General features: G+C 38.4%; 2 protein-coding genes and 1 long non-coding RNA gene across 5 annotated transcripts in view; 1 reads left to right on the top strand and 2 right to left on the bottom strand.

Annotated features, from left to right (window-relative positions):
- Positions 1 to 2,271: 2,271 nt before the first annotated feature.
- On the bottom strand, positions 2,272 to 10,060 carry LOC107726077 (fos-related antigen 2-like). Of its 3 annotated transcripts, none has more exons than XM_016535554.1 (5): positions 9,879 to 10,060; positions 9,435 to 9,650; positions 5,295 to 5,549; positions 4,863 to 4,970; positions 2,272 to 3,548 (listed from the first exon to the last, which is right to left on the bottom strand). In XM_016535554.1, exons 2-5 carry the CDS (start codon positions 9,534 to 9,536, stop codon positions 3,003 to 3,005), a joined length of 1,011 nt encoding a protein of 336 aa, XP_016391040.1. In that variant the 5' UTR covers positions 9,537 to 9,650; positions 9,879 to 10,060; the 3' UTR covers positions 2,272 to 3,002. The 3 variants fall into 3 exon arrangements, with proteins under 3 accessions (XP_016391040.1, XP_016391041.1, XP_016391039.1); XM_016535555.1 differs by having other exon boundaries at positions 9,435 to 9,527; XM_016535553.1 differs by having other exon boundaries at positions 9,435 to 10,060.
- Positions 5,556 to 6,776, top strand: LOC107726079 (uncharacterized). The gene is made up of 2 exons (XR_001638221.1): positions 5,556 to 5,925; positions 6,122 to 6,776. It is a non-coding gene; the product is annotated as an uncharacterized LOC107726079 (long non-coding RNA).
- Positions 10,061 to 21,031: 10,971 nt separating the features above from the next.
- Positions 21,032 to 26,646, bottom strand: part of LOC107726088 (BRCA1-A complex subunit BRE-like) — a 10,650-nt gene continuing 5,035 nt past the window's right edge. Inside the window, exons 2-5 of the mRNA XM_016535571.1 lie at positions 24,965 to 25,035; positions 23,936 to 24,018; positions 23,337 to 23,490; positions 21,032 to 21,356 (exon numbers count right to left, since the gene is read on the bottom strand). Coding sequence (XP_016391057.1) covers positions 21,293 to 21,356; positions 23,337 to 23,490; positions 23,936 to 24,018; positions 24,965 to 24,966 — 303 coding nt within the window. The 5' untranslated portion in view covers positions 24,967 to 25,035 and the 3' untranslated portion in view covers positions 21,032 to 21,292. The remainder of the gene's footprint in view (positions 21,357 to 23,336; positions 23,491 to 23,935; positions 24,019 to 24,964; positions 25,036 to 26,646) is intronic.

The raw sequence follows: 26,646 nt of genomic DNA, 5'->3' as shown, positions 1-26,646 counted from the left end.
ACATCAATCAATCAATAAATCATGCTAAATGCAATGGTTTTGTATTTTCTTTTAATCATTATAAAAGATTCAACCTAAGTACCATCTTGTAAAAATGTGAATGGTTGCAAAATACCTTGGAAAGGGATTATTAAAGTATAATTTGTTTATAGTTGCCAGATAAGCACATCATGTCTTGAATAAATGATTGACTGCCCTAACAATGTGTGATTGCTGTGTGAATTTGTCTTAACTGAATTACCAATACTAATCTGATCTTTATTACTGTTATCCTTTCAGATATTTTATTTTATTTGATTATTTTCAGTGCAAATAATTTTAGTAATGAGTCATGGAACTGATAAACATTTGGAAAAGCATTATTCTTACAATAATTTGAGACTGCATCAGTGCTATGATATAGCTGAAATAATATGTATATACACATTTCAGATTTTAAAATCGAAATATTTATTTCAAAATAAAAGATTTCCACACAGACACATGAATTTTGCCTAAAGCTCAATACACAACCGCAAAACAGCCATTAATGTTTTTAAAATGGACTCAAATCTCAAACTTGGCAAATAATTTTCAACTTAGTACATAATCAGTATAAAATGTGATCCGGTGAAATGAGACAATGGGTCACCCACTCATAGTAATGCAAGATAATGAATGCAACTTTAACCAAAACATCAATTTTGACTTCTGAAATGAATATATATAGAGTGATTCTTCATGAGAAAGTAAACCCCCACAAACCCTCATTTGTATGGCCAAATTAGCATCCTAACATACAAGTTTATACATTTTGTTTTTACATAAAGTGCAGTTTGATAACCAGAACAGCAGAAGCATTGATGAACTATGAGCAGGAAGTATTGTATTGAAAACTGTATGTACAGTACATGCAAGTATGCGCATGCTTATTTTGCTTCTTCTTTCCTCTACACCACCATCCCCATTTATGAAATGTTTTATGTATTTTACAAAGCAAGTATTGTCTTACACTGTCATCAGTTGGATAAAGCAAAGCTGTCTATCAACGTTTAATGACAGATTTAGGTTCACAGACCAATATTAGGATGAATAAATCTGCATCTCTGATTGAGTGCAGAAATTAGAGATAAATGAATAACTGACGCATAAAGCAGGTGCATTCAACCATCTTGTGACTGACTCAAAGGAACACAGAAGCACCACATCGTAACAATGAAATATCCAACATATGCGAAACACTGTGCACAGCAAAAATACGACTATCCAAAAATACCACTTTGGAAATGTTTTTATTATCATTATAATCAACTTAAATTACCAAAGGAACAACACTGCCTTACATATTGCTGTTTTTGTAGGTTGTTTTCTGTCTTTCAACAGTAAAAGCAATATAAAGAGAGAGAGAGAGAGAGAGATAGAGAGAGAGAGAGAGAGAATACAGACCGATAAGCAGGACATGTGCAGAAAGCTGTACAGACGGCTTGCTCAAATTACACAGGGTTCAAAGACCAACAGAGAACAGTTTACAGCACACGGTCCTTAAACATTTTCCTTTATTTTTTAATTTTTTTGGTATTACATTGGTTTTCGCAACTAGAATCTCTCATACTCAATATAACGAACACTGAAATGATCTCCTAGATCCTTGAAAGTTCCTGACATAAATAAAGCAACAAAGTCCTTCAAACAGAAGCCACGTTTGTTTTGTTTTGTTTCAGTTTGCTGCATCCTGTACAACAAAATACTCACATTCACCCTCAGTTATTATCTGACTGTATAGCAACAGTAACCTGGAGATCTCACTGAAGTCCAGTCTTCTTTTCCATGGAATGTTTTTCAAGAAATATTGCAATGTGTATCTTTTCTTCAGAGTCTGATGCACACCACCACTCCCCTTTTGCATCAAACATTCAATATCATGTTGCGTTCCCTGTTTATTCCATCACTGTAAAGAATGGCCTTTTTATTTGATTGTAAGGTTGCTGACAAAGTGCATCTGTTCCCAAGTGCGGCAATAAAAGCCAACCAGTGTTTCAGGGAGAAGTGCTCCTATGGCTGATATATGATTCAGTTTAAACTGTACCCTGAAAAAAGGGCCAGACATAAAAGTACATATTAGAAAAGTAATACAGTTTTTTTTTTATTATTATTTGAAAACCACAGTGTGCGCCAATACAAAAGCGATATTGCCATGTCAGGGTTAGAGGCAGAGCCTAATATGGCTAGAGTTTCCCTCGTGCACACCGTTATATTGTGTTCTCTGTGCAATTGCTTCTAGTAATGCTTGTATGGCTCACTGACACAGACAAAAATCCCTGACAGTTAGATTCGCTGATGCTAGAAAGTGTTTTTTTTTTTTTTTCGTTTTTGTTGCTTTGTTTGCTTTACATAACAAAAGCTATGTAAATTTGGCAAATGGTCTTAGTGCTTGTGCCGCATATACAAAATATCAACAAAGGTCAGCATTTTATTATACAAGATGGTTCTTTCGACACTCAGCAGTGAGGCTCATCCAGTGAACCCTAAATATCATAAACACAGCAGGACACAAAATACAAAGGGACAATAATCACACATCACAAATCCAAAGATGATGTTTTGAGGGCAGCTATCTATTGTAGTGTCCAAAGTCTTATTCTGTACCTATCAACATCTTGCAAGCAATTCCAATCTCTTATTAGTCAGACAGCCAGCAGGAGATATCTTGCTCTTCTGTACAGGCAGCCGACTGCAAGATGCTCGGAGCCTTTCTAAAGATGAAAGATGAAATCTCTACTCCCCTTTTTTCATCCGCATTCCGGAAACTCACAACTATTTGTAGCTGAAACAGCGAGTGGGATTTGCACATACATTTAAACAACAATGACAACAAACACCCTCTTCTGAAACGTTTAAATAAAATGAGCAAATTAGCCCTTGAGGGTTCTGAGCTTTGTTGAGGTGAAGTTCTCACTCAAATCCGAGCTGAGCGTGCTCTGGAGATCCATGAGAATGGCAAAGGAGCACCGTCAATTTTTCCTTCAAAGCGCCAAGAGGGTGGGAGAATTAAGGGAATCTGAAGATTGGTCGCCGCTGCTACTGCTACGGCGGTGGGCTTTGGAGCAGGACTCCGATGAGGGTGAAGGACTCTCGGGCTCAAGCATGCTGGGGTAGGTGAAGATGAGGCTTGGGTTGTTCGGAGTGGACAACGGGGTGGAAGCAGCCACCACAGGCGTGTTGAGGCTGTCTCCATCAGAACAATACATGCCGCCACCTAGGCAGATGGGCTTGATGACTGAACGCTGGATTTGTCCTTCTTCCTCATCGTCGTCTTCTTCCAAAGGCTCCTGTTTAACCACCACTGGGTTGAGGGTACGCATCGGCCCCCGGGGACCCAGGTTGGAGCGCATGGTCAGAGGAAGGGGCGCACACTGCTGGGAGTGTGAGCTTTGGTGGCGTTCTTCAGGGGGCAGTTTGCACACGGGGTTGTGGGCCACCAACATGAATTCCAACTTGTCCTTTTCCTTCTGCAGGGTCTCGATTTCTTTCTGCAGGTCAGCCTTCTCCTCCTCTAACTTCTCTGTCTCCTTGAATAAAAAAAAAAAGAAATACAATGAATGATCATGCTGCATTTTGTCTGATATTCTTTTGGATTGTGAAATGATTTGCAAATTAATTATGCTGGTAATTATGGATTCAACATATTGAAGCGTTTTAAAAAAAGTTTAACAAGGTCGCTGTCAGGGTGGTCTCTGGGTGGTCTTAGTCAAAAGACCTCACCCCCAAAATTTCTATTTGATATTCTGGTCTTTAATGTAAGCCTATACGACGGCTGCACAATTAAGCCAAACTAAACCAAAATCGCAATATGGCTTAGTGCAGTTATCATGTCTAAAGACTGCTATTTAATTGAATAAAACTGTATATATTTTTTTAATTAGTAGTAATTATCAATTATAACTACTAAGTACTACTATTTTTATAATAATAATAATAATAATTATTATTATTATTATTTATACATAAATAACAACAAGGAAATGTCTTTTTTTGTTGTTGTTTTTTATCTTATCTTATCTTATCTTATCTTAGGGTATAAAGCCAAATTTCATCCACACCCGAACCTTTTCCTAACTGAACTCTCAGAGCACTTTGGCACTATAAAAGGCACACCCATAAACACAAGCAATTATTTCCCAAATCAATTTGAGCTTTGTTAAACAGGACACTTGACACAGCACCAAATATTTCGGAAACAACTGTCAAAGCCTCCAGAAGGTTAAAACACTGACATAACAATGTGGCTAGTCATATACAAATTGTTGCTGTCTTTGACTCATTAATATGGCTATGAGGAAGAAGGAAACTAAAAGCAAAACAAATGCTTAATTTACAAAGAAAGAAACAGTACATTGGAAGAAAGGGCATAGTTATTGTCATAGAAGACACAGTTCCTTATTTGGTGAGGAATGAAGCAAAGAGTGGGGGAAGGGAAGAGGGAAGATAGCAGTGTGTGGGGTTTGATGGTTAGCTGCGGTTTCCTCCTCGAACAATATCAGACGTTTGCTTCCCTCCAACCCCCTGTAGCACATTCCTCCCTCATGTTTCAGGCCTGACAGCCTGAGAGATGCCATTATAAAGCTAAGTAGTTCAATTACAGCCAGAATTGTCTGGGACTCGGGGCATTCCCCCATCTGCCAGACAACACTGGCCTTCAGTGGCTGTAAAACCTTCTTTTTATGGTCTTTTCAGCGTTTAACCACTGAGAATTGCGTGAAAATAAGCCTAGCGATAGTTGTGGACATTTCATTTGGAGTATTTGGTAAATATGTGTTCCCTTGTGCTGGTAATTTGAGAGAATGTTGTTGTTGTTTTTTTTGTAACAATGGTAGAAAACTCACCCCTTGCAGCATCTCGGTCAGTTCTCTTCTGCGGTTCCGACATTTTGCTGCAGCTAGTTTGTTTCTTTCTCGTCTAACTCGCCGTTTTTCTTCTTCCTCTGGGGTGAGCTACACACAGAATGAGGAGTGAGCACTCACCCAAGTAAACTTTTCCAGTTGTTTGTGAGAAATCGTTCTCACAAAAAAAAAAAAAATCAAGGCTTGCATCATATTAAGTAACATATTTCAAATCAAATGTATTTATATTATACTTGTACAATAACGATTGTTTCAATGCAGCTTCACAGTAATAAAAAAGAAAATAACAGTATTAATGCTGCAAAGTTCTGCTGTAATGCAGCTCTAAAAAGAAAAAAAATGTCAGCAGATGTTTTTTTGTGTTTTTGTTCTATATGTTAAAACTGGTTTTGTTGGTTTGATTTTGTCACTGACCTGCTCGTCTCGCTTGCGTCGACCCCGGGCGTCACCGATGGACCGGATGACCCCGGGCCGTGTGAGGGCTGTGTGGCCGAGGAGGCTCGGGCCACTAGACACCGACAGGCCGTACGGGTGAGGCCGGGAATATGGATTAGACATGGATGTGATTACTGTGGGCTGAACCATCCACTGCAGGTCCTGACTGGTCGTTATGGCATTAATTGTTGGAATAAAGGCACTGCTAGAGCCAGGCATGTCTACTCTGTACTTCTGTGGGAAAAAAAAAGTATTAAGAGATTAAAGTGTAAATATTTATGAAAAAACTCAGGATTAGAACTCTGACTTTCACCGTTCGTTAAAAATTGTATGATTCATTTTTAGTCTTTGTTACTGCAGTCCCCCAGCCACCCACTTTTTAGCCGTTTTACAAATTCCCATCATCACAGATTAATGAATCATTCCACGTGCTACCTCGCTCTACGCCCTCTTGACTGCTTGACCCCCAGAGCGACAGGGTGACACACACAGGGTGAATCATGGGAAAGCCCACAACCCTCCCTGACAGAAGCCGACCAGGGTTAGATAATAGCCTCTGTGATGCAATGGGCAACGGATTCACTGCTGTGTGGGTATACAACAGATTTTTGTTTTTTGAAACTAAATAAGAAGCGAATATGACTTATAACAAGTACATTGTTTATAAGACAACTGAAATAAAATGTATTTATTATTAATATTTGTTAATGCTGTAATAACATTCTCAACTATTTTATTTGCTAATTAACAATAATTAATATTGAAGTCCCACTTTATATTAGGTTGCAGTGTGGGTATAACAACAGATTTTTTTTTTTTTTTTTTTAAACGGACTCTGTCTTATAAGAAGTGAATATGACTTATAACAAGTACGTTTCTTCGTTTATAAGACGACTGAAATAAAATACTGCTTTTAATCAAATGTATGTATTAGTAGTATTTGTTAATGCTTTATTAGTGTTAAAGTTATTTATTAATACCATTATCAACTATTTTTTTATTTGCTAATTAACAATAATCACTATTGCAGGCATACTTTATATTAGGTCTTTAACTACTATGTACTTAAATAAAAAAATAAAAAAAGTTAGGTACAATGTATCTAATGTGTACACCTTGAATTGCAAAACACTTGATTGTTATTGAGATAGGCTTAGGTTATCGAGATACAGTTATGGTTAGGAAGAGGTTTGGTTGTATTGTTAGATTTAAGGATGGGTTAAGGTGTAGGGATAGAAACAACTACAGATGTAACTAAAGAAATGAATTAAAGAAAGGTATTTTTTTTAGATATAAGTACAATGTATGTCCACAATAAGTGCATTGTATCCAATGATTAATTTAAATGTAAGTACACAGCAGTTAGTGACACTTAATATAAAGTGGGTCCACTATTACGAACACGAATGAATGCTCAACAGTTTTAAATAACGTTAATGTTAATAATGTCAGTTTAGAAAAGATTAATATCACAAATCTTTGTTCATATATAGTCACATTTGAAAATATGTGAACTTCTGATCTGTAAATTATTACATAGTGATAGTTGCAGTACAAACAAGGCTGTTCCCCAAATATTACTTGTAAAATGTACCCAAGTCATAGGCTATGTTTTTTTACATATGCAGTCTGACAAATGTTTAATCACGTTATAAGACTGCTCTTTATTTCTGTCATCCGGGAAACTGAACTGGGATCCCGTGCCAGCACATTCCATCCACCAAATTCCAGTCCATTCACACATTCCTAGTGGGATTTTAACGGGAAACTGACTTAATGTGACGGACCATGTTTACCACAAATCATTTGGAGGGGAATGAATTACGGGAAGAGTGGTGTTGTTTAAAAAGAATAACAGCAATCATTTCGTGTATTTAAAAAAAAAGGACTAGAGCGAAACGTAAATGTTCGTAAGTCTCACTTTAGTGTTTTATTTTCACTAAAAGCATAGTGTTTGTTTAAGGTGGTAGAGAAGAGTTTTCCACAACTTAGTATTGCGAAAGACTCCACTACCTTCCAGGAACTGTCGCGTTTGTTTCTCATTGAATGAATCCTTCACAAGCGACCGGGAAGGTTAACATATAAACATGTTACTGAATCATTCTATGAAGCTCTGTTGTGTTGCGAAATTACCGCGTTGCGCTCATTTCTCCCGAAATGTACCCGAATTTTCCCCTTCACTTGATTTTCCCCCAAAGGAGTCAAAACAGCGCATGCTTGAATCGAAAGGGGGCCGTTTATTCCATGGGTTTAGTAGTTAAAACAGCAACCCTACAAGACGATGATGCTCGGGAATTTCTGACAGGGGCTGTTAAACGTACCAGATGTGATTAAAATACCAGAGTCTGGGGAACAAGGTGCCAAACTGACCGGTGCACAAGCTCCCATTCATTCGAGCTGAGATTCAGATCGGAAAATTCTCACAAAATTGCCTAAACTTCTTAGCTGTTAGTAAAACTTTACTTGAAACATGTAATATATAATAGTTAAAACAGCAACCCTACAAGACGATGATGCTCGGGAATTTCTGACAGGGGCTGTTAAACGTACCAGATGTGATTAAAATACCAGAGTCTGGGGAACAAGGTGCCAAACTGACCGGTGCACAAGCTCCCATTCATTCGCGCTGAGATTCAGATCGGAAACTTCTTAGCTGTTAGTAAAACTTTACTTGAAACATGTAATATATAGTGCATACAATGTAACACTCCTGGTATAAGCATTGACAGATAACAATGATACATTACAATGTATGTAATTGTCATTATTTGCGACAAACTTTATACAATAATTAAATAAAGTTTGATTTAATGTGTTCTTTTTCACAATTTTTTAAGCATAGACTATTTTGTGAGTTTTTTTCTCCATGCAGAAAAATGCATAGGCTATATCCTTTTATCCCCATCACACATATTAAAAACATGCATTTACTTAAGTATGATTGTGTGACTATTGCCGTTTCATTAAATTCACCATATCAGCCAGTTCTAGTCAGTCCTTTAAAATGTATAACCCAGCGTCTGTGTACAATGTCTTCATTTAGGTAGGCTACAAGCCCTCACTGGTCTTATCTTTTTACATTTCCATGTTCTCGATATCCGAATTGGCTTAATTTTGTCCACCCTAAACTTTAAGGTTCAACTACGGTTAAAGGGTTAAAGGTTAAAAGTTTTTTTTTTCTTTTTTTTTTTGTATATTCAGATAAGGTTAGTAAAAGTGTAATAGCTTATGTGGAAGTCCCGGAAGTGTGGCATCCTGTGGCCACTACGTACGCACTCTCCGTGTTCACATTACGCACACCACCCACGCCACTGCTACCCTTATCTGACAAAGATGCCTAATTCCACGGAAACATAATGTTATGAGTGCCAACATGTGCACTATCTTAACACAACGATAGACTGCAAGACGGGGAAGAAATAACCTTTGGGAATCATTTATTAAGAGAGCGAGACGGATTCCTCTGATTGGATTTTACGCATTTTGCAGAGATGCATAAAAGCTATGTGCGTCTTTCGTGCACTTTCTTTTGAAAATAATGATCAGATACGATTATTTTAAAACCTTAACCTATATGAAAAAATGTAGCACACACTGGATTCTTAAGGTACGATTGTATACTTAAGGAAAGGGCGCATCGTCCGTCTATATGCAATAATCAAGTGTCAAGTTTTTTAAGCACTTATAACACTTGCGTTGCTTTTCTATCAAAAACATGCATACAGGACCACTGAATGTACTTTAGTTCACATCATGAAAACGACAACCAATGACTTCCAATGACCCAATCCTCGATGTATAGAGAGTTTGGTCACATTTTGCATCGCAGTTTATGTTACTATGTATAGACTTTGATTGTGTTATTATTTAGCAGAGCTGCTTCTAATTACATATTGTCATTGTCGTGTATTTTAACACCACGTAGTTTAGTATGTGTAATGTAGTATGAGCACTGTGATGTAAAGCGTGTGAAGAGAATATGCTGTGCATAAGTGCATATCCTGTTAGTTTGGAATTAATTATGATAACATGGTACTAGGACTATTTGTGTAAACCCGAAGAGTGTAAACATGGTAAGTGTCATGAGGATACGGACACTCAAGCACATCAGTAGGCTACCTGGTAGTTGGAGGCAGGAATGGGGCTGGTGTCCGGGTGCGCCGGAGAGCTGCTGCTGCCGTGGGAGGATGTGTCGTATGTCCCGGTGTAATCCTGGTACATGATCCAGGGAAAGAGGAGGCAATTTCAGAAGGTTGATAATGAATTCCCACACGATCAGAGTGTCTTCGGTGGCAAAAAAGCACTTCCAAACAAAGCGATTCCTTTATACCTAATCTAAAAATGATATCCAAAATACTTCTTAATGGTCAGTATGTTAAATCCAGGCATATCTGTGTAATATTATATTATTGGAGAAGTCAACGCTCTCAAATTCTGTAGTCTCTTTAACAGTCCAATAAATAGATGGTCCCGTGTAAACCTAATGCCTAATATTCATCGCTACTGAGATGTTCTACTAGAACCAGACGAAATGAAGAAAAAAAAAATCTGTCAAACACCTACTTTTCTTCAGTGAACTCGGTGCTCTCGTAGGTTTAGTCCTGTCCCTATAGCAGTGACTCACGGCAGTGATGAGTGTACCGCTCTGGACTTTGTTGAACTGATTTTGGCGACTAAGTGAACTTCAGCGCTACTTCTACAGGTCACGTCTTTAGATGACTCACTTCAATGGCACTACTCTACTTCGTAGCTCCGCTTATCAACGCCAACCTGCGTCTACGCGTCACAGCCTTGATAAGTCGCACAGCAAAATAGGGGTGCAACATACATATTTAATAGAATTACTGCCAGACATTACTGTCCAGTAAAACGTTTATGAAAGAATATGTGTAAATATTAAATTATACATCCTATTGAGCAAATGAGCAATGTTTAAAATGCTTTCATTTCCTTTAAACTTGTTTGCTTTTCACGGCCACCCCCATTTCACAGTTGGTTTCGACCATTGACGCATGTTTCCAAAAATGGGCAGTTGCGTCAGAGCACACGCGCATGGGTTTCCTTGGTAAAGGCACGGTAAAGGCGCGTCAAGGATTCCCTCCCCTCTTTCCCCACCTTTAACTTTCACTGGGTGGTCTGTGGACACATGCTCTCGGGTCCTGAACGCACGGAACACAGGGAGAGTGTGTAGAGGTGGTCGTGGGTTTCATAGAAAGTGGCAGCAGAGCACAGCTTTGCGGTCCGCATGGTGCTCTCGGAACCATGTGTGCGCTTTTTAATATGCGAGCATGCATGTGCAGTTGCTCTTAAATTTCGCTTGTCACCATGGAGTTTTAGTTTTTCACTTTTTCTAGAGTTCGAAACACAAGAATTTCAATTCAGTATTTTTGTTGTTGTTGTTGTATTTTCCAATTCTTTATTGCATCGTAATAGTTTTTCAGCCCATTTATCACAATTCTTCAGACATAATTGAGAATCCAGTCTGGATCAAACTCACCCTTATAGCCCGGAGAACAGATAGATGTCGCCAGTGGTACAATAAAGTTTATTGGGGGAGGGGGATTATCAATTGTATAATATCAACACTTTCTTAGAGTTGAGTTTTACATTCCTACGTGGGGTCCATCCTATTTTGTGTAGGTATCAGAGATGTTTTATATTTAGAAATGCATGCTGTGAATTCATAACACATGGGTACGCTATGGAGATGGTGTATATGCAACCAAAAATGACAATTTTACCAAAGTTCTAGTCGGGTTTTGAACCGGTGTTGTTGGGGAAACATTGATTTTTAGTTTGACATGTCGCCCTAATGCACTGCCAGCCATAAACAGAAAAGAGGAAATATTTGAATACTTCACTGCAGTAACCATCCGTTTCATATGAGTTCATTTTGAGTTAAGCATGAAGAGAACGTATGAGTGAACACCGGTGCCAAAGACATAGCCTACCCATAATAAGACTGATAACCACTACTTCAGTAGGTAGGCTATACAAAATAAATAAATTGGCCATGAGACTAATAATAATAATAATAAGCAATATACTATGATAAAAACAAATATGCATGATATCTCATGTTTTTTTCTTCTTCTATGCCTTTATATATGCGAAGGGCTGTCGTTTGTGTTTCTCTATACTTGTCTGCCATCTGATCTGATCTGATCTGAGCATTATGGAAAAGAACAAGTACAGAAGTGACGCGCGTTCTCGGTGACGGTGAACTTCACTCGTTGTCTGGCTCAGTTCTGATCTCTTCTTAGGGAAAGAGAATTATAGCTGTTCGCAGGGTAAATTAATGCGGCGATTTTTAGTCTTATACCATCGACAACTGCAATAAATAGCTGAGTGCACAGAAAACTGGCGGAACTCATACAGTAAGCACAGAAGCTCAACTACATATAGACTAGGCTTTATGTGTAATTACTATGCCCTTACGAAAAGGTTACTATTTCAGAATACCATTTTCATATACAATACTCCATCGCATGTGTCCATAAACCATAGCATTAACTTGGTCATGAGGGAAATATACTGATAAATGGATTAGCTCCTTAACCCAGATTTAATATGAGACGCATTCATTCTAATCTGATAACGTAGGCTACGTAACGCACGTGCTGTACTCTGAGGTAAATACAACAAAGGCACACGGGGAAGGTAAGGATGCAATATAACTTTTACTTGGTTTATCACATGTTTAACCTGTTACTTCAGTGTCCAATTGGGAAAATGATGGGTGAGTTAAACCCGTAACAAAACAACGTAGCATTAAAATCATATTTTCACATATTTTATTGACACAGGGCAAACTGATTTACATACACGAATCCCCACAATTGTTGCCAGTATGCAATATTGGGTAGATTTGATGGCACTGGCGCACCTAATTAAGGTCACGATCTGCCTGGGAGTCCTGGGTGGAGGCCAGTGAGGCAAGTGCTTTGTGGATTACTGACTGGTGAAAACACCTGATCTAGATGAGTGCTTCATTGATGTCTTGAAATTTTATTTGCAGGTTTCCCTGGCAACTAAATGTAGACTGGTCTGAAACAGAACAGAGCCACAATGTGAACATTCCAGGCCTGGAGGGAATACGAAACTCAGAGGATAGAAAATGAATTCATGCTGGAACATTTCCACTGATTAAGCCAATCGCATTACAGAAAAGTAGGAAACATGGCCTTGGTTTGTCTATCGTGCATAATATCCCTGGTGTATGAAAGACTTGCTCAAATGGTAAATGCAACACAATAATTCTTCAAGCAAAACCACAGCTGAAGTTCAAACATCTGCTATTATGACACTTCATTATTCGTTTCTTGCTTTCTTCACTAAGACAAAGATGAACAACTCCATAAGACAACATACTGAAGCAAAAATATTCAATTATAAAAGAGTTCATGATTACTCTGAATTATCATTTAGATGGTAAACACACAGAAGAGCATCTTCGTAACTGATTAGGACAGCCGAGAACAATGAAGGCTGTGTGAAAGACCCACATTCTATAGCCAGGCAGCTTCACATTTATTTTCTTGTTTATGTGTTTGTGAATGGAGAAATCCTAGCGACTCGTCTTCAATGACTCAGAGTTGTCACGGAATGGAGCATTCTTTATTTACTTATGTTTCCACCACCTGCTGTCTATAACCAAGTGGTCAGGATCTATTTCGGCAAGGAAGAATGTGATGCAGGAATTCTTTTCGATATCATGCCCCCTGTTACTGAACAACGTTCCTCCTTTATAAAGTTTACAAAAAAGTGTTTATGCTTGCCAGTAGTCTTAAAAAAAATGGTTTTGCTGGCAGTACACTGAATGTACCCATACACAAACACAAACTGCGGCTTTGACCGTGGTTCTGAAAGAGTTATTACTACAAGAATCGGTTCCTGCTACAATGGAAGGAAATGCGTCACAAACGCGTGGCTGACTCAAAACAAAGAGCGACAAAACGAAGTGATGGCCACTTAAAAACAAAGAGGGGGATGGAAAGCAGGACCGTATAGTGGAAGAACTTAACAAATGGAGTAGAAATAGGAGAGGTGGGGGGACTTTAAAGAGGGACAGAAAGATTTAGCATTGGTCTTTACTGAAAAAGGGTCTTCCCGTAAACCTTCGGTGTTTGGCAAAGGCAAATATGACCCATCACAGCGAGCTTTTATTCCGAGAGGGCAGTAGAGGAAAGATGCAGAGGTATATCTGAGAGTTTTAACATCTTCTACCCCCTTGTTTTGCGAATTATTTTGTCAGGTGCCACTTTCCGAGTGCTTTTCATCAAAGGCGCTGAACACAATGGAGAAAATTGTTTCAGAACGCAACTGGGCTTGCTCTTTCAGATCGACGTAAAGTATGAATGGGTATGGAGATGAGGAGCAAGCCTCATGGAATGCTAATTTATTTGTTTAGAGCACAAGTGTGGACCAAGTGTTCGGCTGTCTAATCTGATAAGGTTCCTGTAAACCTGCATGCATGTCGTCGATGTGTCTAAGTGCTACAAACATGGAATGTCACGGTACATAAATAGGACAAGTACACTAATGTGTAAAAAGCCCAGGTGCGAGCTATACCAGAACAAGCCTCACTGATAAGAAAGGAGGAACGAGTGAGCATTTGTGAGCTCTTACAAAAATGTAATACTGCTTTTCTTGCAAACATTTGAGGATAGGTTTGGCAAACATTGCCACAGATTCGAATGAGGCTTGCGGCAAACCGTTTGAGGCAAATTTGTTACATATTAACTGCAATTGTAATTTGTTGAGGAGGGGTTAAAGAATAAATGTGTCCTTGTTGTTTTAATTATAGATGAGCTTGAAGAAATTGGGTAGGAGAAGCAGTGCTATATTGCCAATATAGTCAGTATAGCATATAAGTCACACACAATTTAGCACAGCCACTCATAACTTTTTTTTATGAACTGTTTCTACATACTTAAAAGTTTAATGTCACAAATTAGCATTAAAACTTTATTGCATTGAGTTAAATTATATATATTTTAGAAGATCTAGTCTCTGATGTGACTAAGGTTTATCTAAGTAAACAATTTGAGTGAAAAGTTTAATTCAAAAAATGAAAATAATTTAAAATGTTCTTAGGCTACACTGACATGCTTTGTGTATGCTCCAAATTCAGACTCAGTGCCTCACAAAAGTCATATTAATGTCATCTCTGACCCATCTCAGCCCCTATTATCAGAAGTGACTGTGATGTAGCCTTAAACTTTTAGTTAGCCATGACAGAGTATATATTTTATAGCTTAATGTTTTCATTCATCGTGTTTCTATATTAGTAATAAAGATTGTGACCGAGTCCCACGGAGGAGCTCCAGAAGGATAAAAGGAGGAGTGATGACAGTGTTGGACGAGAGAGGACCAGGCCTGGATTTTATTTTGTGTTTTGGTTCTGTTTGTGTTTATTTTATTAAAGTTTTGTTTAAATGTCGTTCGTAGGTCGGGAAGAAGGAGGCGGGAACCGGCGAACGTTCCAACAAAACTTTAATAAAATAAACACAAAATAGCGCGACAGCCCCTTGCGGATGACTGTCGCGCACAAACAGAACCAAAACACAAAATAAAATCCAGGACTGGTCCTCTCTCGTCCAACACTGTCGCAGGAGTCTCTTCACAATTGACCTGTCTGTACACGAGTTTAACTTCACTTGTCTCCACCTGCCTTTATAACACCCAATAATAAGCCTAAAGAACAGGAGAGGTGAGACATACAATGCAAGTGACATTTTTCCACCTTACAGAAATGGAAACAGATAATACATTGAGTGTTACTTTGACCCTATCCAATTTCCTATGGCATGAAGATTTATTTACCTTGCATATACAGCTATATACATATTTCTTTTGGATAGGAAGTAGAATAGTCAGGGAGCAGTGTCCCTCTCTGGGGTTTACTCCTTTAGAGCATCCATTCTGTCCGGTTGAATGAAAGCTTAATGCGAGTGTGGAAAAGTGGAAAATTTAATTAAGCAGCTAAGGGGGGTTTGAGGCACTCGGCACGAGCCTCTCGGTTCTTCTGTACACTCTCCTCACTGTGTTCGCTGCCCACTGCTTGTCAAGGGCACAGAGGTCAGCAGTTTACAGCTGTGCTGGAGTTACATATTTGGTAATCAGTAATGATGCATTAAACTTCAGCATCAAAAACGAATTAAAAGGGCATGTTTATTGTACCACAGCATTAAAGATTCATGGTCTACAGAGAGACTATGAGTTCCAGGTTTTATCACATTTAATGGGTTTTATTAACACAGCAATGCAATAAAAGTGACCCATGTTCAATAAATAATTAAGCTTATTAATAATAAACACAATCAACAAATCTTCTTTATAGTAATGTATATATTAAATATTAACATTTAGTCATTTAGTAGGTCTGAAGTAATGAATTTAGGTAAAGGGGTGCAGAGCCAGTGGTGGTTTTGTAGGCAAACATTAATGCCTTTAATTGTATGCGAGCAGCTATAGGTAGCCAGTGCAAACTGATAAACAGAGGTGTGACGTGCGTTCTTTTTGTCTCATTAAAAATAAATATTATTAATATTAAATATATGTAGAACCACAGCAAGTTTAAAAAAGAAAGCTGTATATATTACTTTAAAATATAAAAAAAAGCTTAATACAATTTAATCCTCAACATATATAATTGCTACTGTATAACAAAATATTTGTAGACTAAGATGTTATTTGCTATTGTTACTGTAGATGTTTTCTTAAAAAGGAAAACAATGGTCTGCTATTTTTTTTTTTTAAACTTAGATAACAAGTAACAAGTAAATGTAAACATTTGTAACACAATCTGCATTATCAATTAATTACAGCAAAACAAAACAAAATTAAGCACAATCTTTTCCTATTCAAATCGAAGAATATGACAACATGATACCCGCTAATGAGGCCTCGTTTTCCCAAGCAGAATTCAATCAAAGCGATTAAGTTATTAATATTTTCATATTGTTAATTTCTCATTTAGCTGGAGTGGGTACTGTAAAAGACTAGGGGAACACCATGAAAGTGTCTTTCAACAAAAACAAGTGTGTTTGAATAGTACGGCAAACTTACAAAGAACCACTTGAGAGAGAGTCCATTTAGCCTAATAATGTCTGGTCTAATTATTCAACAACAATAAACAAACAGTCTTGAAGAGAATAGGTAGAGGACTATAGGCTTCACAAAACTCCTAAAAAGATTCCTGCCTTTTGATCTGCAGCGTGCACCTGTCCATGTGACTCTATCTTGTATACATCACTCCTTCTGACAGGTCAATCAGCCAGACAGGCCATCAGAGCACATCTCCCAGCCTGACAGCGGTCAACGCTCGATCCAGTCTGACAGTTGACCAGGTACTGCCGCCAGCCAGGCACTACCGCACACGGAGAGTAAGAGGAATGCGGGAAACATGGAAGGGCATGACTCTTTTAGGGATGGAAAAGCAGTTCGGAGATGTCTGCACGAAATAAGATGCCTAAAATAAACGAACTCACATGAAGAAGTGACCATATCTTTAGTCACTGACAAATGCTCCATTCCAAATGGAGTGTCAGTCCATTTAATTCCATGTTATTAAACTGGGGAAAGCCAAGAGCCGTGTGCACCAGGGCTGAAGCACCTGAGGGGTTTGCTTCTATAAATCCATGACAGGTCTAAATCGAACGCTACCGATTTGCAGCCGAGAGGAAGATGGAAGAAAATCTGCATTCATCTTGTCATCCCCCCCCCATCATATCCCAAAGAGAATGGAATAAATAAATAAACCGAGTCCCAACAACGTGAAGGGGAGACAACAGCAGAAACCAGCCAGAGCCAGAAACAGACCGTGTTTGATCCGCTTAGCATGGCTCTCTCCTGCCTTTTGATGCATGGCTAGGAGGAGAGTAATTAGCAATTAACAATCAGGGCTTAACGAGTGCAAGTTATTATCAAGCAGGGGTGAAAACATATCTTGCACATTGACAAAGCGAGGCAAAAAAAGACTAATTCTCTCATTTCCATGATATCTCGGAGGCCATTTTTTCCCCCTGCAACAGATCAAACAGGCTCCAACAAAAGGCCTCAAATCTCCCCTACTCTTCCAAATTAGCTAAGCCTCTCGGCTCCATCATCCCAAACATGGCTCGCGTCAACAACCCCATCCGCGTATACGAGTGCCGCCACCGCTGAAATCCACAATCCTCAATCCCCGTCGCCCCCACCTCTCCCCCACTGGAACAAGACGACGAAGAGGGGAATAAACTCTCACTAATGTCACTCTGAATTTGCAGACATCAGGACGCAAAGTATCCCAGAGTTACCAGAACAGGAAACGTTGTCTCTCGTTTTCCCCTCTCTCAAATGTTTGTTTCAGCGACTTGCTTTTAATGATGTGTTTGTCTTTTGTTTTCCAGAGGAATGTATTAAATAACCGTGACTGCGTATGAAATCGCCAGGCCTGACAGCTTGGGGAACTCCACAGTGGTAAACAGGCAAAGGCGGGGGCCGCGTTTCCTCAGCCTTGCTCTGACATATTCAGGCCTTCGCAATGTTCCCGATTTCGCTCCGATTACCTCTCATGTTTGCCGCTGCCCTGTCTTCTTAGCATCTCCAGGGAGTGAGGTGATCTAAGATGGCAAATGGGACTTTCAATCATTTGCTTTCTCTTTTCTTTCTTATTGTGGACATCAAAACTCTAATGTTGGGAGTTGAAAGCGGACTGTTTTGGGAGGATCCGAATGTCTGGACTTTTCCCGCCTCTCTTTTGATTAATTCTTGGATGATGTTCTTCTGGAAAAAGGTAAGGACAGAGGCAAAAAGTCACAGTAAAGGCCGTCACATCCAGTACTGGAGATTATGATTAGATCTAGAAATGTTAGCATGTAGAGGACACTGGGGCTAGATGTCACATGGGAAAGTTGTCACAAAAGCTACATATCATGAGCTATGTAGCATAAGCTATAAGCTTGTTTTCTTGATTAGCGGTATGGTCTTGCTACATAAGTCCCAAAGTATCCTAATAAACACCTAGTGAAAGTCATTTTAAATACAGAGGTTGGCCAATGAATCTAAATGATTTTTAACCATGAAATAATGGTGTGCAATAGTTTTTCTCAGGGCTTCAAGGTACAGCTTTAAAAAACATTAATTTTTTAACATTAGTTAACAAGAACTAACAATGAAAATGACTTCTAAAGCATTTATTAATCTTAGTGAATGTTAATTTAAAAATATACTTATACATTAATAAAATCAATGGTTGTATCTGTTAATATTATTTAATGGACCTGAGCTATCATGAACTAACAATGGACAGTTGTATTTTTATGTGTATATAGATATAACTATACAAAGATTAATGAATACTGTAACAAATGATTGCTCATTGTTAGTTAATGTATTAAAGTTAACTAATGGGACCATAATGTAAAAAAGCACACACACACAAAAAAAAGATCAAACTTAAAAAATCTAAACTAAACCTAGTCTAAAGTAATTTCTTCATGTTTCTCCCAGCATCGACAGTTTAAATACAACCATATTTGCTGTTTTACTGCTGTTTATCTCTCAAATAATCACCATTAGGATACTGAGAAAAACTGTTACTTGTTTTCACGTTGAAACATGAAATGTGATTGTGGCTGGGACTTCTCTAAACCCGTTTAGAAATATGTGTACACTCGGATTACCAGATGGTTCAAAGTCGTTTTAAAATAGCCCGTACTTAAACAACTGAAACTGTCAGCAGCAATTCCTTCAAAGGTTAACTTACCCGCTTGGAATGACAATACCGTTGCAATTGATGAATCTGAGCATCCTTTAGACTGCCAAGCTTTTTATTTTCTGTGGCCTGCTGCCATCAAGATGGTTTAAATAAGGCAGGATTAGTGGATTTGGGGAATTAGCAGCAAAGTTGGCAGCCAAGACCCCGGCACTAAAAGTGGAGAGCAAAAAGAAAACAAGGTCTTTGAAAACAGGTTCACACTACACCTCATTTACAGCTGTTTATTCCTCTGCATCCCTATTATAACTCTTTGATATAAACTTGTGAAATTAAAAGTAGACTTTGATATACAAGTTGCTGGCATGTGCATGAAATACACTGGAGGAAGCACTTTGTTTCCCCCCAATCCATAATGTACTGCACTTTACTGTTAATGCAGCACTAGAGCCGATCGAGTGGGTGCTGAAAACAGAAACAAATCTAAATGCTGTTTGGGTTTACCTCTCTCAACACTACCTTAAATGGGGTCCACACAGTCTGACGGGGCCAGTTTAGCAGCAGGTCGGAAAAGGTTACAGTGCCAAGTGTGGAAGGATGGGAAAACAGACAAAAAGATTCTTGTTATTAATTCTTTTATTAAGAGACTTGATTCTATTAAACGCCCCAAATGCATTCATCCCGTGGTTCCCAATTAGACATGACAGCTCCTACATTACCAACAATAAATATAGCAGAGGGCAGACCCCCAGGCCAACAAAGACCCCTGACAATGACCCCTGCGCTTAATGATGAAAACAAGCGTGCTCTCGCTCTCACATTCTCTCCCTCCCTCAGCTGTAGGTTCTCTTCCACACATCCCGTTCATGTCTACACTCCCTTAACAAACACACTCACACACATATGGTTCACTCTGGTTCATGTTCGAAACCCCGTTAAAAGCTTAAAAGCGATCAGGGTTGACAGTGATGACACGCCAAGACACTTTTCCATCACAAGAAAACAACACATGCAGACACTCACTCACACATACATGCAAATTGGAACCAAATTTCTCAAAATGCAGAGCAACTACAATCTCTTTGGCAAATTACAAGATGAAACAAACTATTTCAGAAATAAAAGTGCTCATAATTTAGATGCTTTTTCCAGTTTTGTGGAATCTAATTGGAAAAAAAACAAAAAAAAAACATAATGACCTTCTTTGACTACTTACTTCATACATATTTACAAACTATTATGGATATATGAATAGCTGTGTGATGCAACTCGATATTGAACCAACATGAAGTTTTGCGCTGAACTCTTTCTCTCTCTTAAAGTTAAGTACTGATGAACTCACACTTAGTGTTTGCTAGGGCAAGGATCATTATTACCATTTTTCATTCTTGGGGTTTAAGGATTTGAACTAACCCTGACCCCAAAATATTAAACTGAATTTGAAGCCTCAAATTATCCAATCTGTTTGGCGTTAATGATTCGATTTTTAGATTTCACGGTTTCTCCTGACACAGTCAAAAAGACAATTCAATAGTGAAAAGACGAGATTTAACAGATATAGCATTTAGGCCTTGTCTGATCTTGGTAATAAATGGCAACACAATTTATGTTTACAAAATACTAATAACTAGGGGAGTTATGAGTGACAGTCACTCCAGTCAAATCCAAGATATTCACGTTCATCCAAGCATGGCCTTATTGGAGTTAGTTCCTATCCCTATTAGTTAACATTAGTTAATGGATTAACTAACAATAACTAACAATGCGATGCATGAGCAGCAATGCACTAACAAGCAATGCATTTATTACAGTATTTATAAAATTTATTTAACTAATGTTAATAAATGGAACCTTATTGTAGAAGTGTTACCAAAATAACACACTGATACAGCTCAGCTAATGATTGATCAGATTTGCCAAAAATAAACGGGTACAAAAATGTAAAAACACCTTAAAAGTAAAACTTTTAATATTAAAACATAACAGAGTAACAAAAACCAGAAACCGAGTAAAGCAGCAAAGTAACTTGATTTATTGATGCAATCTATTCATAAAGAACATGAGAAAACACAAATAGCATATAAATTATACAAGAAAATACACACAGTACTTTTAAATGTACCAAATGACATTGCTTGTGAGGGCCGGAGCATTGAAGAGGACCAGTTGGCAGACTTGTGAGTCAGGTTTCTTTTACAGACTCTTGCTTGACTCCTGTACATCATGTTCATAGACCCTCCATTCAAATCAGAGAGCTCCTAATTCACACACAGTAAATCTACAGTTTTCCGTTGGCAAAAGCCCCCTCCTGGAACTGAGGGATAAAGCTTTTGAAGTAAGCCCTGTGGAAGAGAGAAAACGAGAGTGAGAGAAACAGAAAAGAAAGAGAAAGAGACACGACAACAGCAGTGTCATGTAGAAACTTACATGCCTGAATCACCTCCTGAATATTAACTTGACTAATTAAAAGAAAAACAATATTTTCCTATTTGAAATACAAGACTACTTCATTTAATATGTTAATATTTATATTAACAGTTACATTTTTAATGAAAATTTTTGCTGTTGGACCACAAATTGGTACACTCTAAAAAAATGCTGGGTTAAATACAACCCAGTGCTGGGTAAAATAGAGACAAGCCCAGCAAATGGGCTGTTTTGACCCAGCGGTTGGGTTACTACCCAGAAGGTTGGGTTAAACATTTAACCCAACTGCTGGGTCAAAACAGCCCAATTGCTGGGTTTGTCCCTATTTTACCCAGCACTGAGTTGTATTTAACCCAGCATTTTTTAGAGTGTATAAAGAATCAATAGATTACGCTGGTATTAATATTGACAACTTATGCCGAGTTCACACTGCACGATTTTTAAACTCGTCGGATCGCCGTTGTTTTCACACTGCGTGACTATCTGGGGTAGCATTCAGTTGCTGCTGTGTTCACATTGCACGATGGATCGGCGACAGGGGGTTTCACACTGCATGACTTCACAATAGGAAGAATCGCCGTCAACTCTGTCTGGTCCGCAAACTACGTTTCACAACAAAACACACGCGAGAAGTGATAAGGAAATAACGCGAGAACCCGCATGCGTCAGACCGGAGTTCTCCAGGGAGACTGTAATTATTAAAAAATATATATATAGCCCGCAAATTGTCTGTGAGCTGATTTCCAGCTACAAGGAGAAAAAGAAAAACAGATTATGCAGGAGGGAGATGCAAGGAACAGGGATTGGGTGTTCTGCAAAGAGAGTTGGAGGTAAATAATTTAGCAGTAACTGTTATGCTGATGTTGTGGCTGGTCAAGCAAATGTTTGTGCTTGTTTCTGTATGATATAATTGTTCATATATCTATTAAAATACTGATATTCTGGTCTATAACTCCTCCACGAACTTCCCTCTGCCCTGTATCTTGGTCTCTCATTGGCTGTAGGTCATCGCCGATGTAGTTTTCAGTCAGAAATCATTGCACACAGCATGATTGTGAATCGCCGACAGCTCCAGATATTATAGCATGCCAAATATTTTGCGGGCGTCGGCGACGTGTCAGTGATTCCCTCAGATCGCGTCTTTGATAATTCACACTGCGTGATTGTCACTCGCGGGAACGAGCACCGATTTGCCTCCGATGTCGGGCATTTGTCGGCGATTTCGCAAAACCTGTCGGCGAGTGAAAAATCGGGCTAAAATCGTGCAGTGTGAACTCGGCATTACATTTTTGGCACATTTTTAGTATTTTGTATTGCGACAACACTTATATACACTCTAAAAAATGCTGGGTTGTTTCAACCCAACTTTGGGTCAAATATGGACTAACCCAACCGTTGGGTTAAATTTTTACATTAAATTTTTAACCCAAAAGTTGGGTTAGTCCATATTCGACCCAAAGTTGGGTTGAAACAACCCAGCATTTTTTAGAGTGTATGTTCAAAAAGATGGGGAATACAAACTATAACCAATAAGGCCAAATTACAGAAAAGACTAAATAAGTGTCCATACAAGCAAGTTAATCGGGGAATCTACATTTTTAATCACTGCTTGATTAAAGCCAAGCCAGAAAGCCAAAGGAAAAGTTATCCAAGCAGAGATAAGACACGGGCCGAACACAAACACTTATCACACTCAGGACAAAGAGTGCTCTCCAGCTATGAGGTGTGGCTAGGCGAAAAAAAGTCCAAAGGTGAACGCTACACATTCCAGTATAGCCTCCAGAAAACTCACTTTGACTGCATGAAGTGGAACCAAATGAGAGGAATAGCATTTCAAAGGGAGTAAACTATCGGTTGCTCTTTGTTGGGAGGATTCATAATTCATTTGTTCTTACTTGGCCCGCTTGGCCATCTCGTTGCCATCCCAGCGTGGACTGTAGGGGTACGATTTCTGCACCTGAGAGTAGAGCTGCCCACTGCTGGTGAAGTGATAGATAGACTGAAACGTGAGGGTGGGTTGATCTCGAGGGAAGTATAAAGGCAGGTCCACTACAAGAAGACAGCATGGAGAACAGCTCAAATACAGATCATCCAGAACAAAAACGGTGAAGCATGAAAGATGAACCACCATGAACATGTGATAGAAGTTCATATTTTCATAATATATAAAGGCAACTCATGCTCACTGGACATAATGTGACTCTGGCTACATTTCTGCAAAATCTTACCTGTACATACAATTCAATGCAGTTAAAAAAAAAAGAAAAAAAAAAAGCTCAAGGACATCTAGAAACTAAAATGGCATGGTTGCAAATGCATTTTTATCTGCAATGGGAAAAAAAATATATCGCCTATAGTGCATTTTATGAATGTGATACTGGAAAAGTACAGCAAAATGTACCCGGAGGAAGACATTTCAGTTTTTTGCAGAAATGTTGCCAGAGTCATTTATTTCCAATGACCCTGTGTTGCATGAAGGGAACATGTATCTCACCATGGACCAGGAAGCAGAAGTCTTTCCACATGAGCAGAAGGGTGAGCTTGGTAAACCCAACAGCATCATACTCTACCACACCCCTGTGTAGTCAAAACAGAGTAATATTCACAATTGATAATATCGTTGTATAAAATATAAGATAATAAAGAAATCTTGGCATCTTCCCTGTAATATTGGCCTGATTGCCAATATGTGTACTTTTAAACTGCAGTTCAATGAGGACCTAAAATGTGACCTCAAAACAACTGACAAAAGAATCTAATACACAGTAGAACCAAAAAGTATTTGGACACTTAAGCTACAATTGCAATCGTAATTATTCTCTCATCTAATGCAATGACGTTCATACATTTTTAAGAGCCCAAATACTTTTTTAGGGCCATTGTATCTTCTGGGTCATTATCAGAGATATTAAAAATGGTAATTGTAAAGAGAACCAAACTGAAGAACCACGCATTCTTGGTGATGCAAGAGATATGAATAATGCGTTGTCCTACTTCACATTTAATAAATGACTGCGTTGTCTGACGACGTATTAAGGCGTGTTAATAAACTTGAGACATCTTGGTGCCTTGTGCATTACAGCCCATTATAAAGCTGCTGTTTGTACTTGTTTATGAGATTAGAAGCAGAATTGTCCTAAGTAATTAAAAAAAAGGAATTAATGTCAGTAACTAATTTCTCATGATCACAGGGGTGTGGTGAGCAGCTATACTGGTTACCACTACAGGTACAGGCTTGCAAGACCAGTTTTATTTATTCATTGTCTCGATTTGGAGGTTTATATGTCTCAAGTGTATCACATCACTTTTAGCTTTCCATTAAAAGTTAAAAGTTGACAAAGAATCTGAATTCATACAATTCTAGTTCACTACTGAAGTTAGTAATAACATTGTTAATTTATTAGGCTCCTGTTATGATAAATTGCTTGTGTTTTTCTCATTCTTAAGCTGTTAAATGAATATGGTTTACTCTAAATGTGACAGAGATAAATTAAGCAGCATTTAAGGGGAAAAACAGACTCACATTCCAAAGTGACTGAGAAAAGCAGCAATGTATTCTCTCCTCTTGTGATATCCTTGAATGACATACTGAACCTGTGTTAAGAAAAAAAGCAATAAAAAAGAATGAAATGAAAGTTTATTGGTGGAAAAATAACCAAATGAATGTGGCTGAAAGAATAAAGTCCCTGCACACCAGAAGCAATTTTTCACAATGAACAGAATTGAGATGGATAATGACACTAACCTTGCAAAGCCAACACTGTTATTGAACTGAACTGAATTAACATTGAACTGACTTGAGCTGAATAAAGACACTATTATCTTCTGTAAAGTGGCTTTACAACTGAATTTTTTTTTTTTTTAAAGGATACATTTTACAACATTAAGGGGTCATTCACATAAAACATGATTTTGCTTTGAAAATGTAAAATGTGGGCAGTGGAGTGGATTAAAAAACAAAGCCTCGAGATGTTTTTTTTAATTTTTTTTATTTGAACTTTATCACACGTGAAATGCTGAAGATGCAAGAAGATGCAAGAAGCAAGCGCAACTGTCAAACACGTGCATCTAGTGTTCTTAATCAATGGGGGGAAAAAAACACAGTGGAATGGAAACACATGTTCTGTGCGAACAAACAGCCCTTAACATTATTGTTATTTTCCTGTTTATTACTGTGAAGCTGTTTTGAAACCATCTGTATTTCATCAAATGCCATATAAATAAATGTGACTTGACCCGACATTGTCTGAAGAAATCATTTGCCTGATTGCCTGAGCAAGTGACACAAGCCAAATTCAAACTCACACTGCCTGCATAAGCATCATGGCTCAATGTGAATGAGCAGGTACATTACCAGTAGAGGCCAGGGCTCTAACTGTGTTGTCTTATGACAGGAAATTCACTTTCTACTGGAATTGATAAAAACATATATAATTCATAATCACTTACACACAATGCTTTCTGTGTAAAAGTGAGGTGATATATAAAGCTCATATAGTAATCTAGGTCTCTATAGTACATTAATAGCAAGAATAAAGTTTGCTTGGAAGCCTTTGCTTTCATGCCTTGTTTAAGAAATTCAGCATCCAGGAAAGGTTTTTGCTTCCCAGTGTTTGTTTCCCTGCATGGCAGATGGATAGCTTGTGGCAGTCAGAGAGAGCCATAGCTCTGACCTCCACTGGATGCAGGTGAAAGACCCTCAGGTCCCGAACTGCTTGATGGTGACCTACACTCACTGACCTCTTAGATGTACATAAATAACCCTGAATTTAGCAAATCACATTCTGGCAGACTGCAGTTCCCTAACTTGTATGGTTGCACATTTTGGGGGTTTAATGCCAATATTCTATTTGTCACCACAAAACATTCTGGAGGAAAATTGATTGCATTAAAGGGGTCATATGATGCGATTTCAATTTTTCCTTTCTCTTTGGAGTGTTACAAGCTCTTGGTGCATAAAGAAGATCTGTAAAGTTGCAAAGACTAAAGTCTCAAATCCAAAGAGATATTCTTTATAAAAGTTAAGAGTCAGCCACGCCTACCTAAAACGGCTCGTTCTAACACACCCCCACATACCTACGTCACGATCTCGGAAGATTTGCATAACGCCGCCCAAACGTTCACGCAAAGAAAGAAGGCGTAACTTATATTCTCGCTGTAGTATTGTTGTTGCCGCCGCCACCATGTCGTGAAGGCACTGTGTGT

This window comes from Sinocyclocheilus rhinocerous, unplaced genomic scaffold (genome assembly GCF_001515625.1).
Source record: "Sinocyclocheilus rhinocerous isolate Xijiao unplaced genomic scaffold, SAMN03320098_v1.1 scaffold636, whole genome shotgun sequence".
NCBI lineage: Eukaryota > Metazoa > Chordata > Actinopteri > Cypriniformes > Cyprinidae > Sinocyclocheilus > Sinocyclocheilus rhinocerous.
Note: the sequence above shows the minus strand (reverse complement) of the source record. Positions and strands in the feature narration are given on the sequence as shown.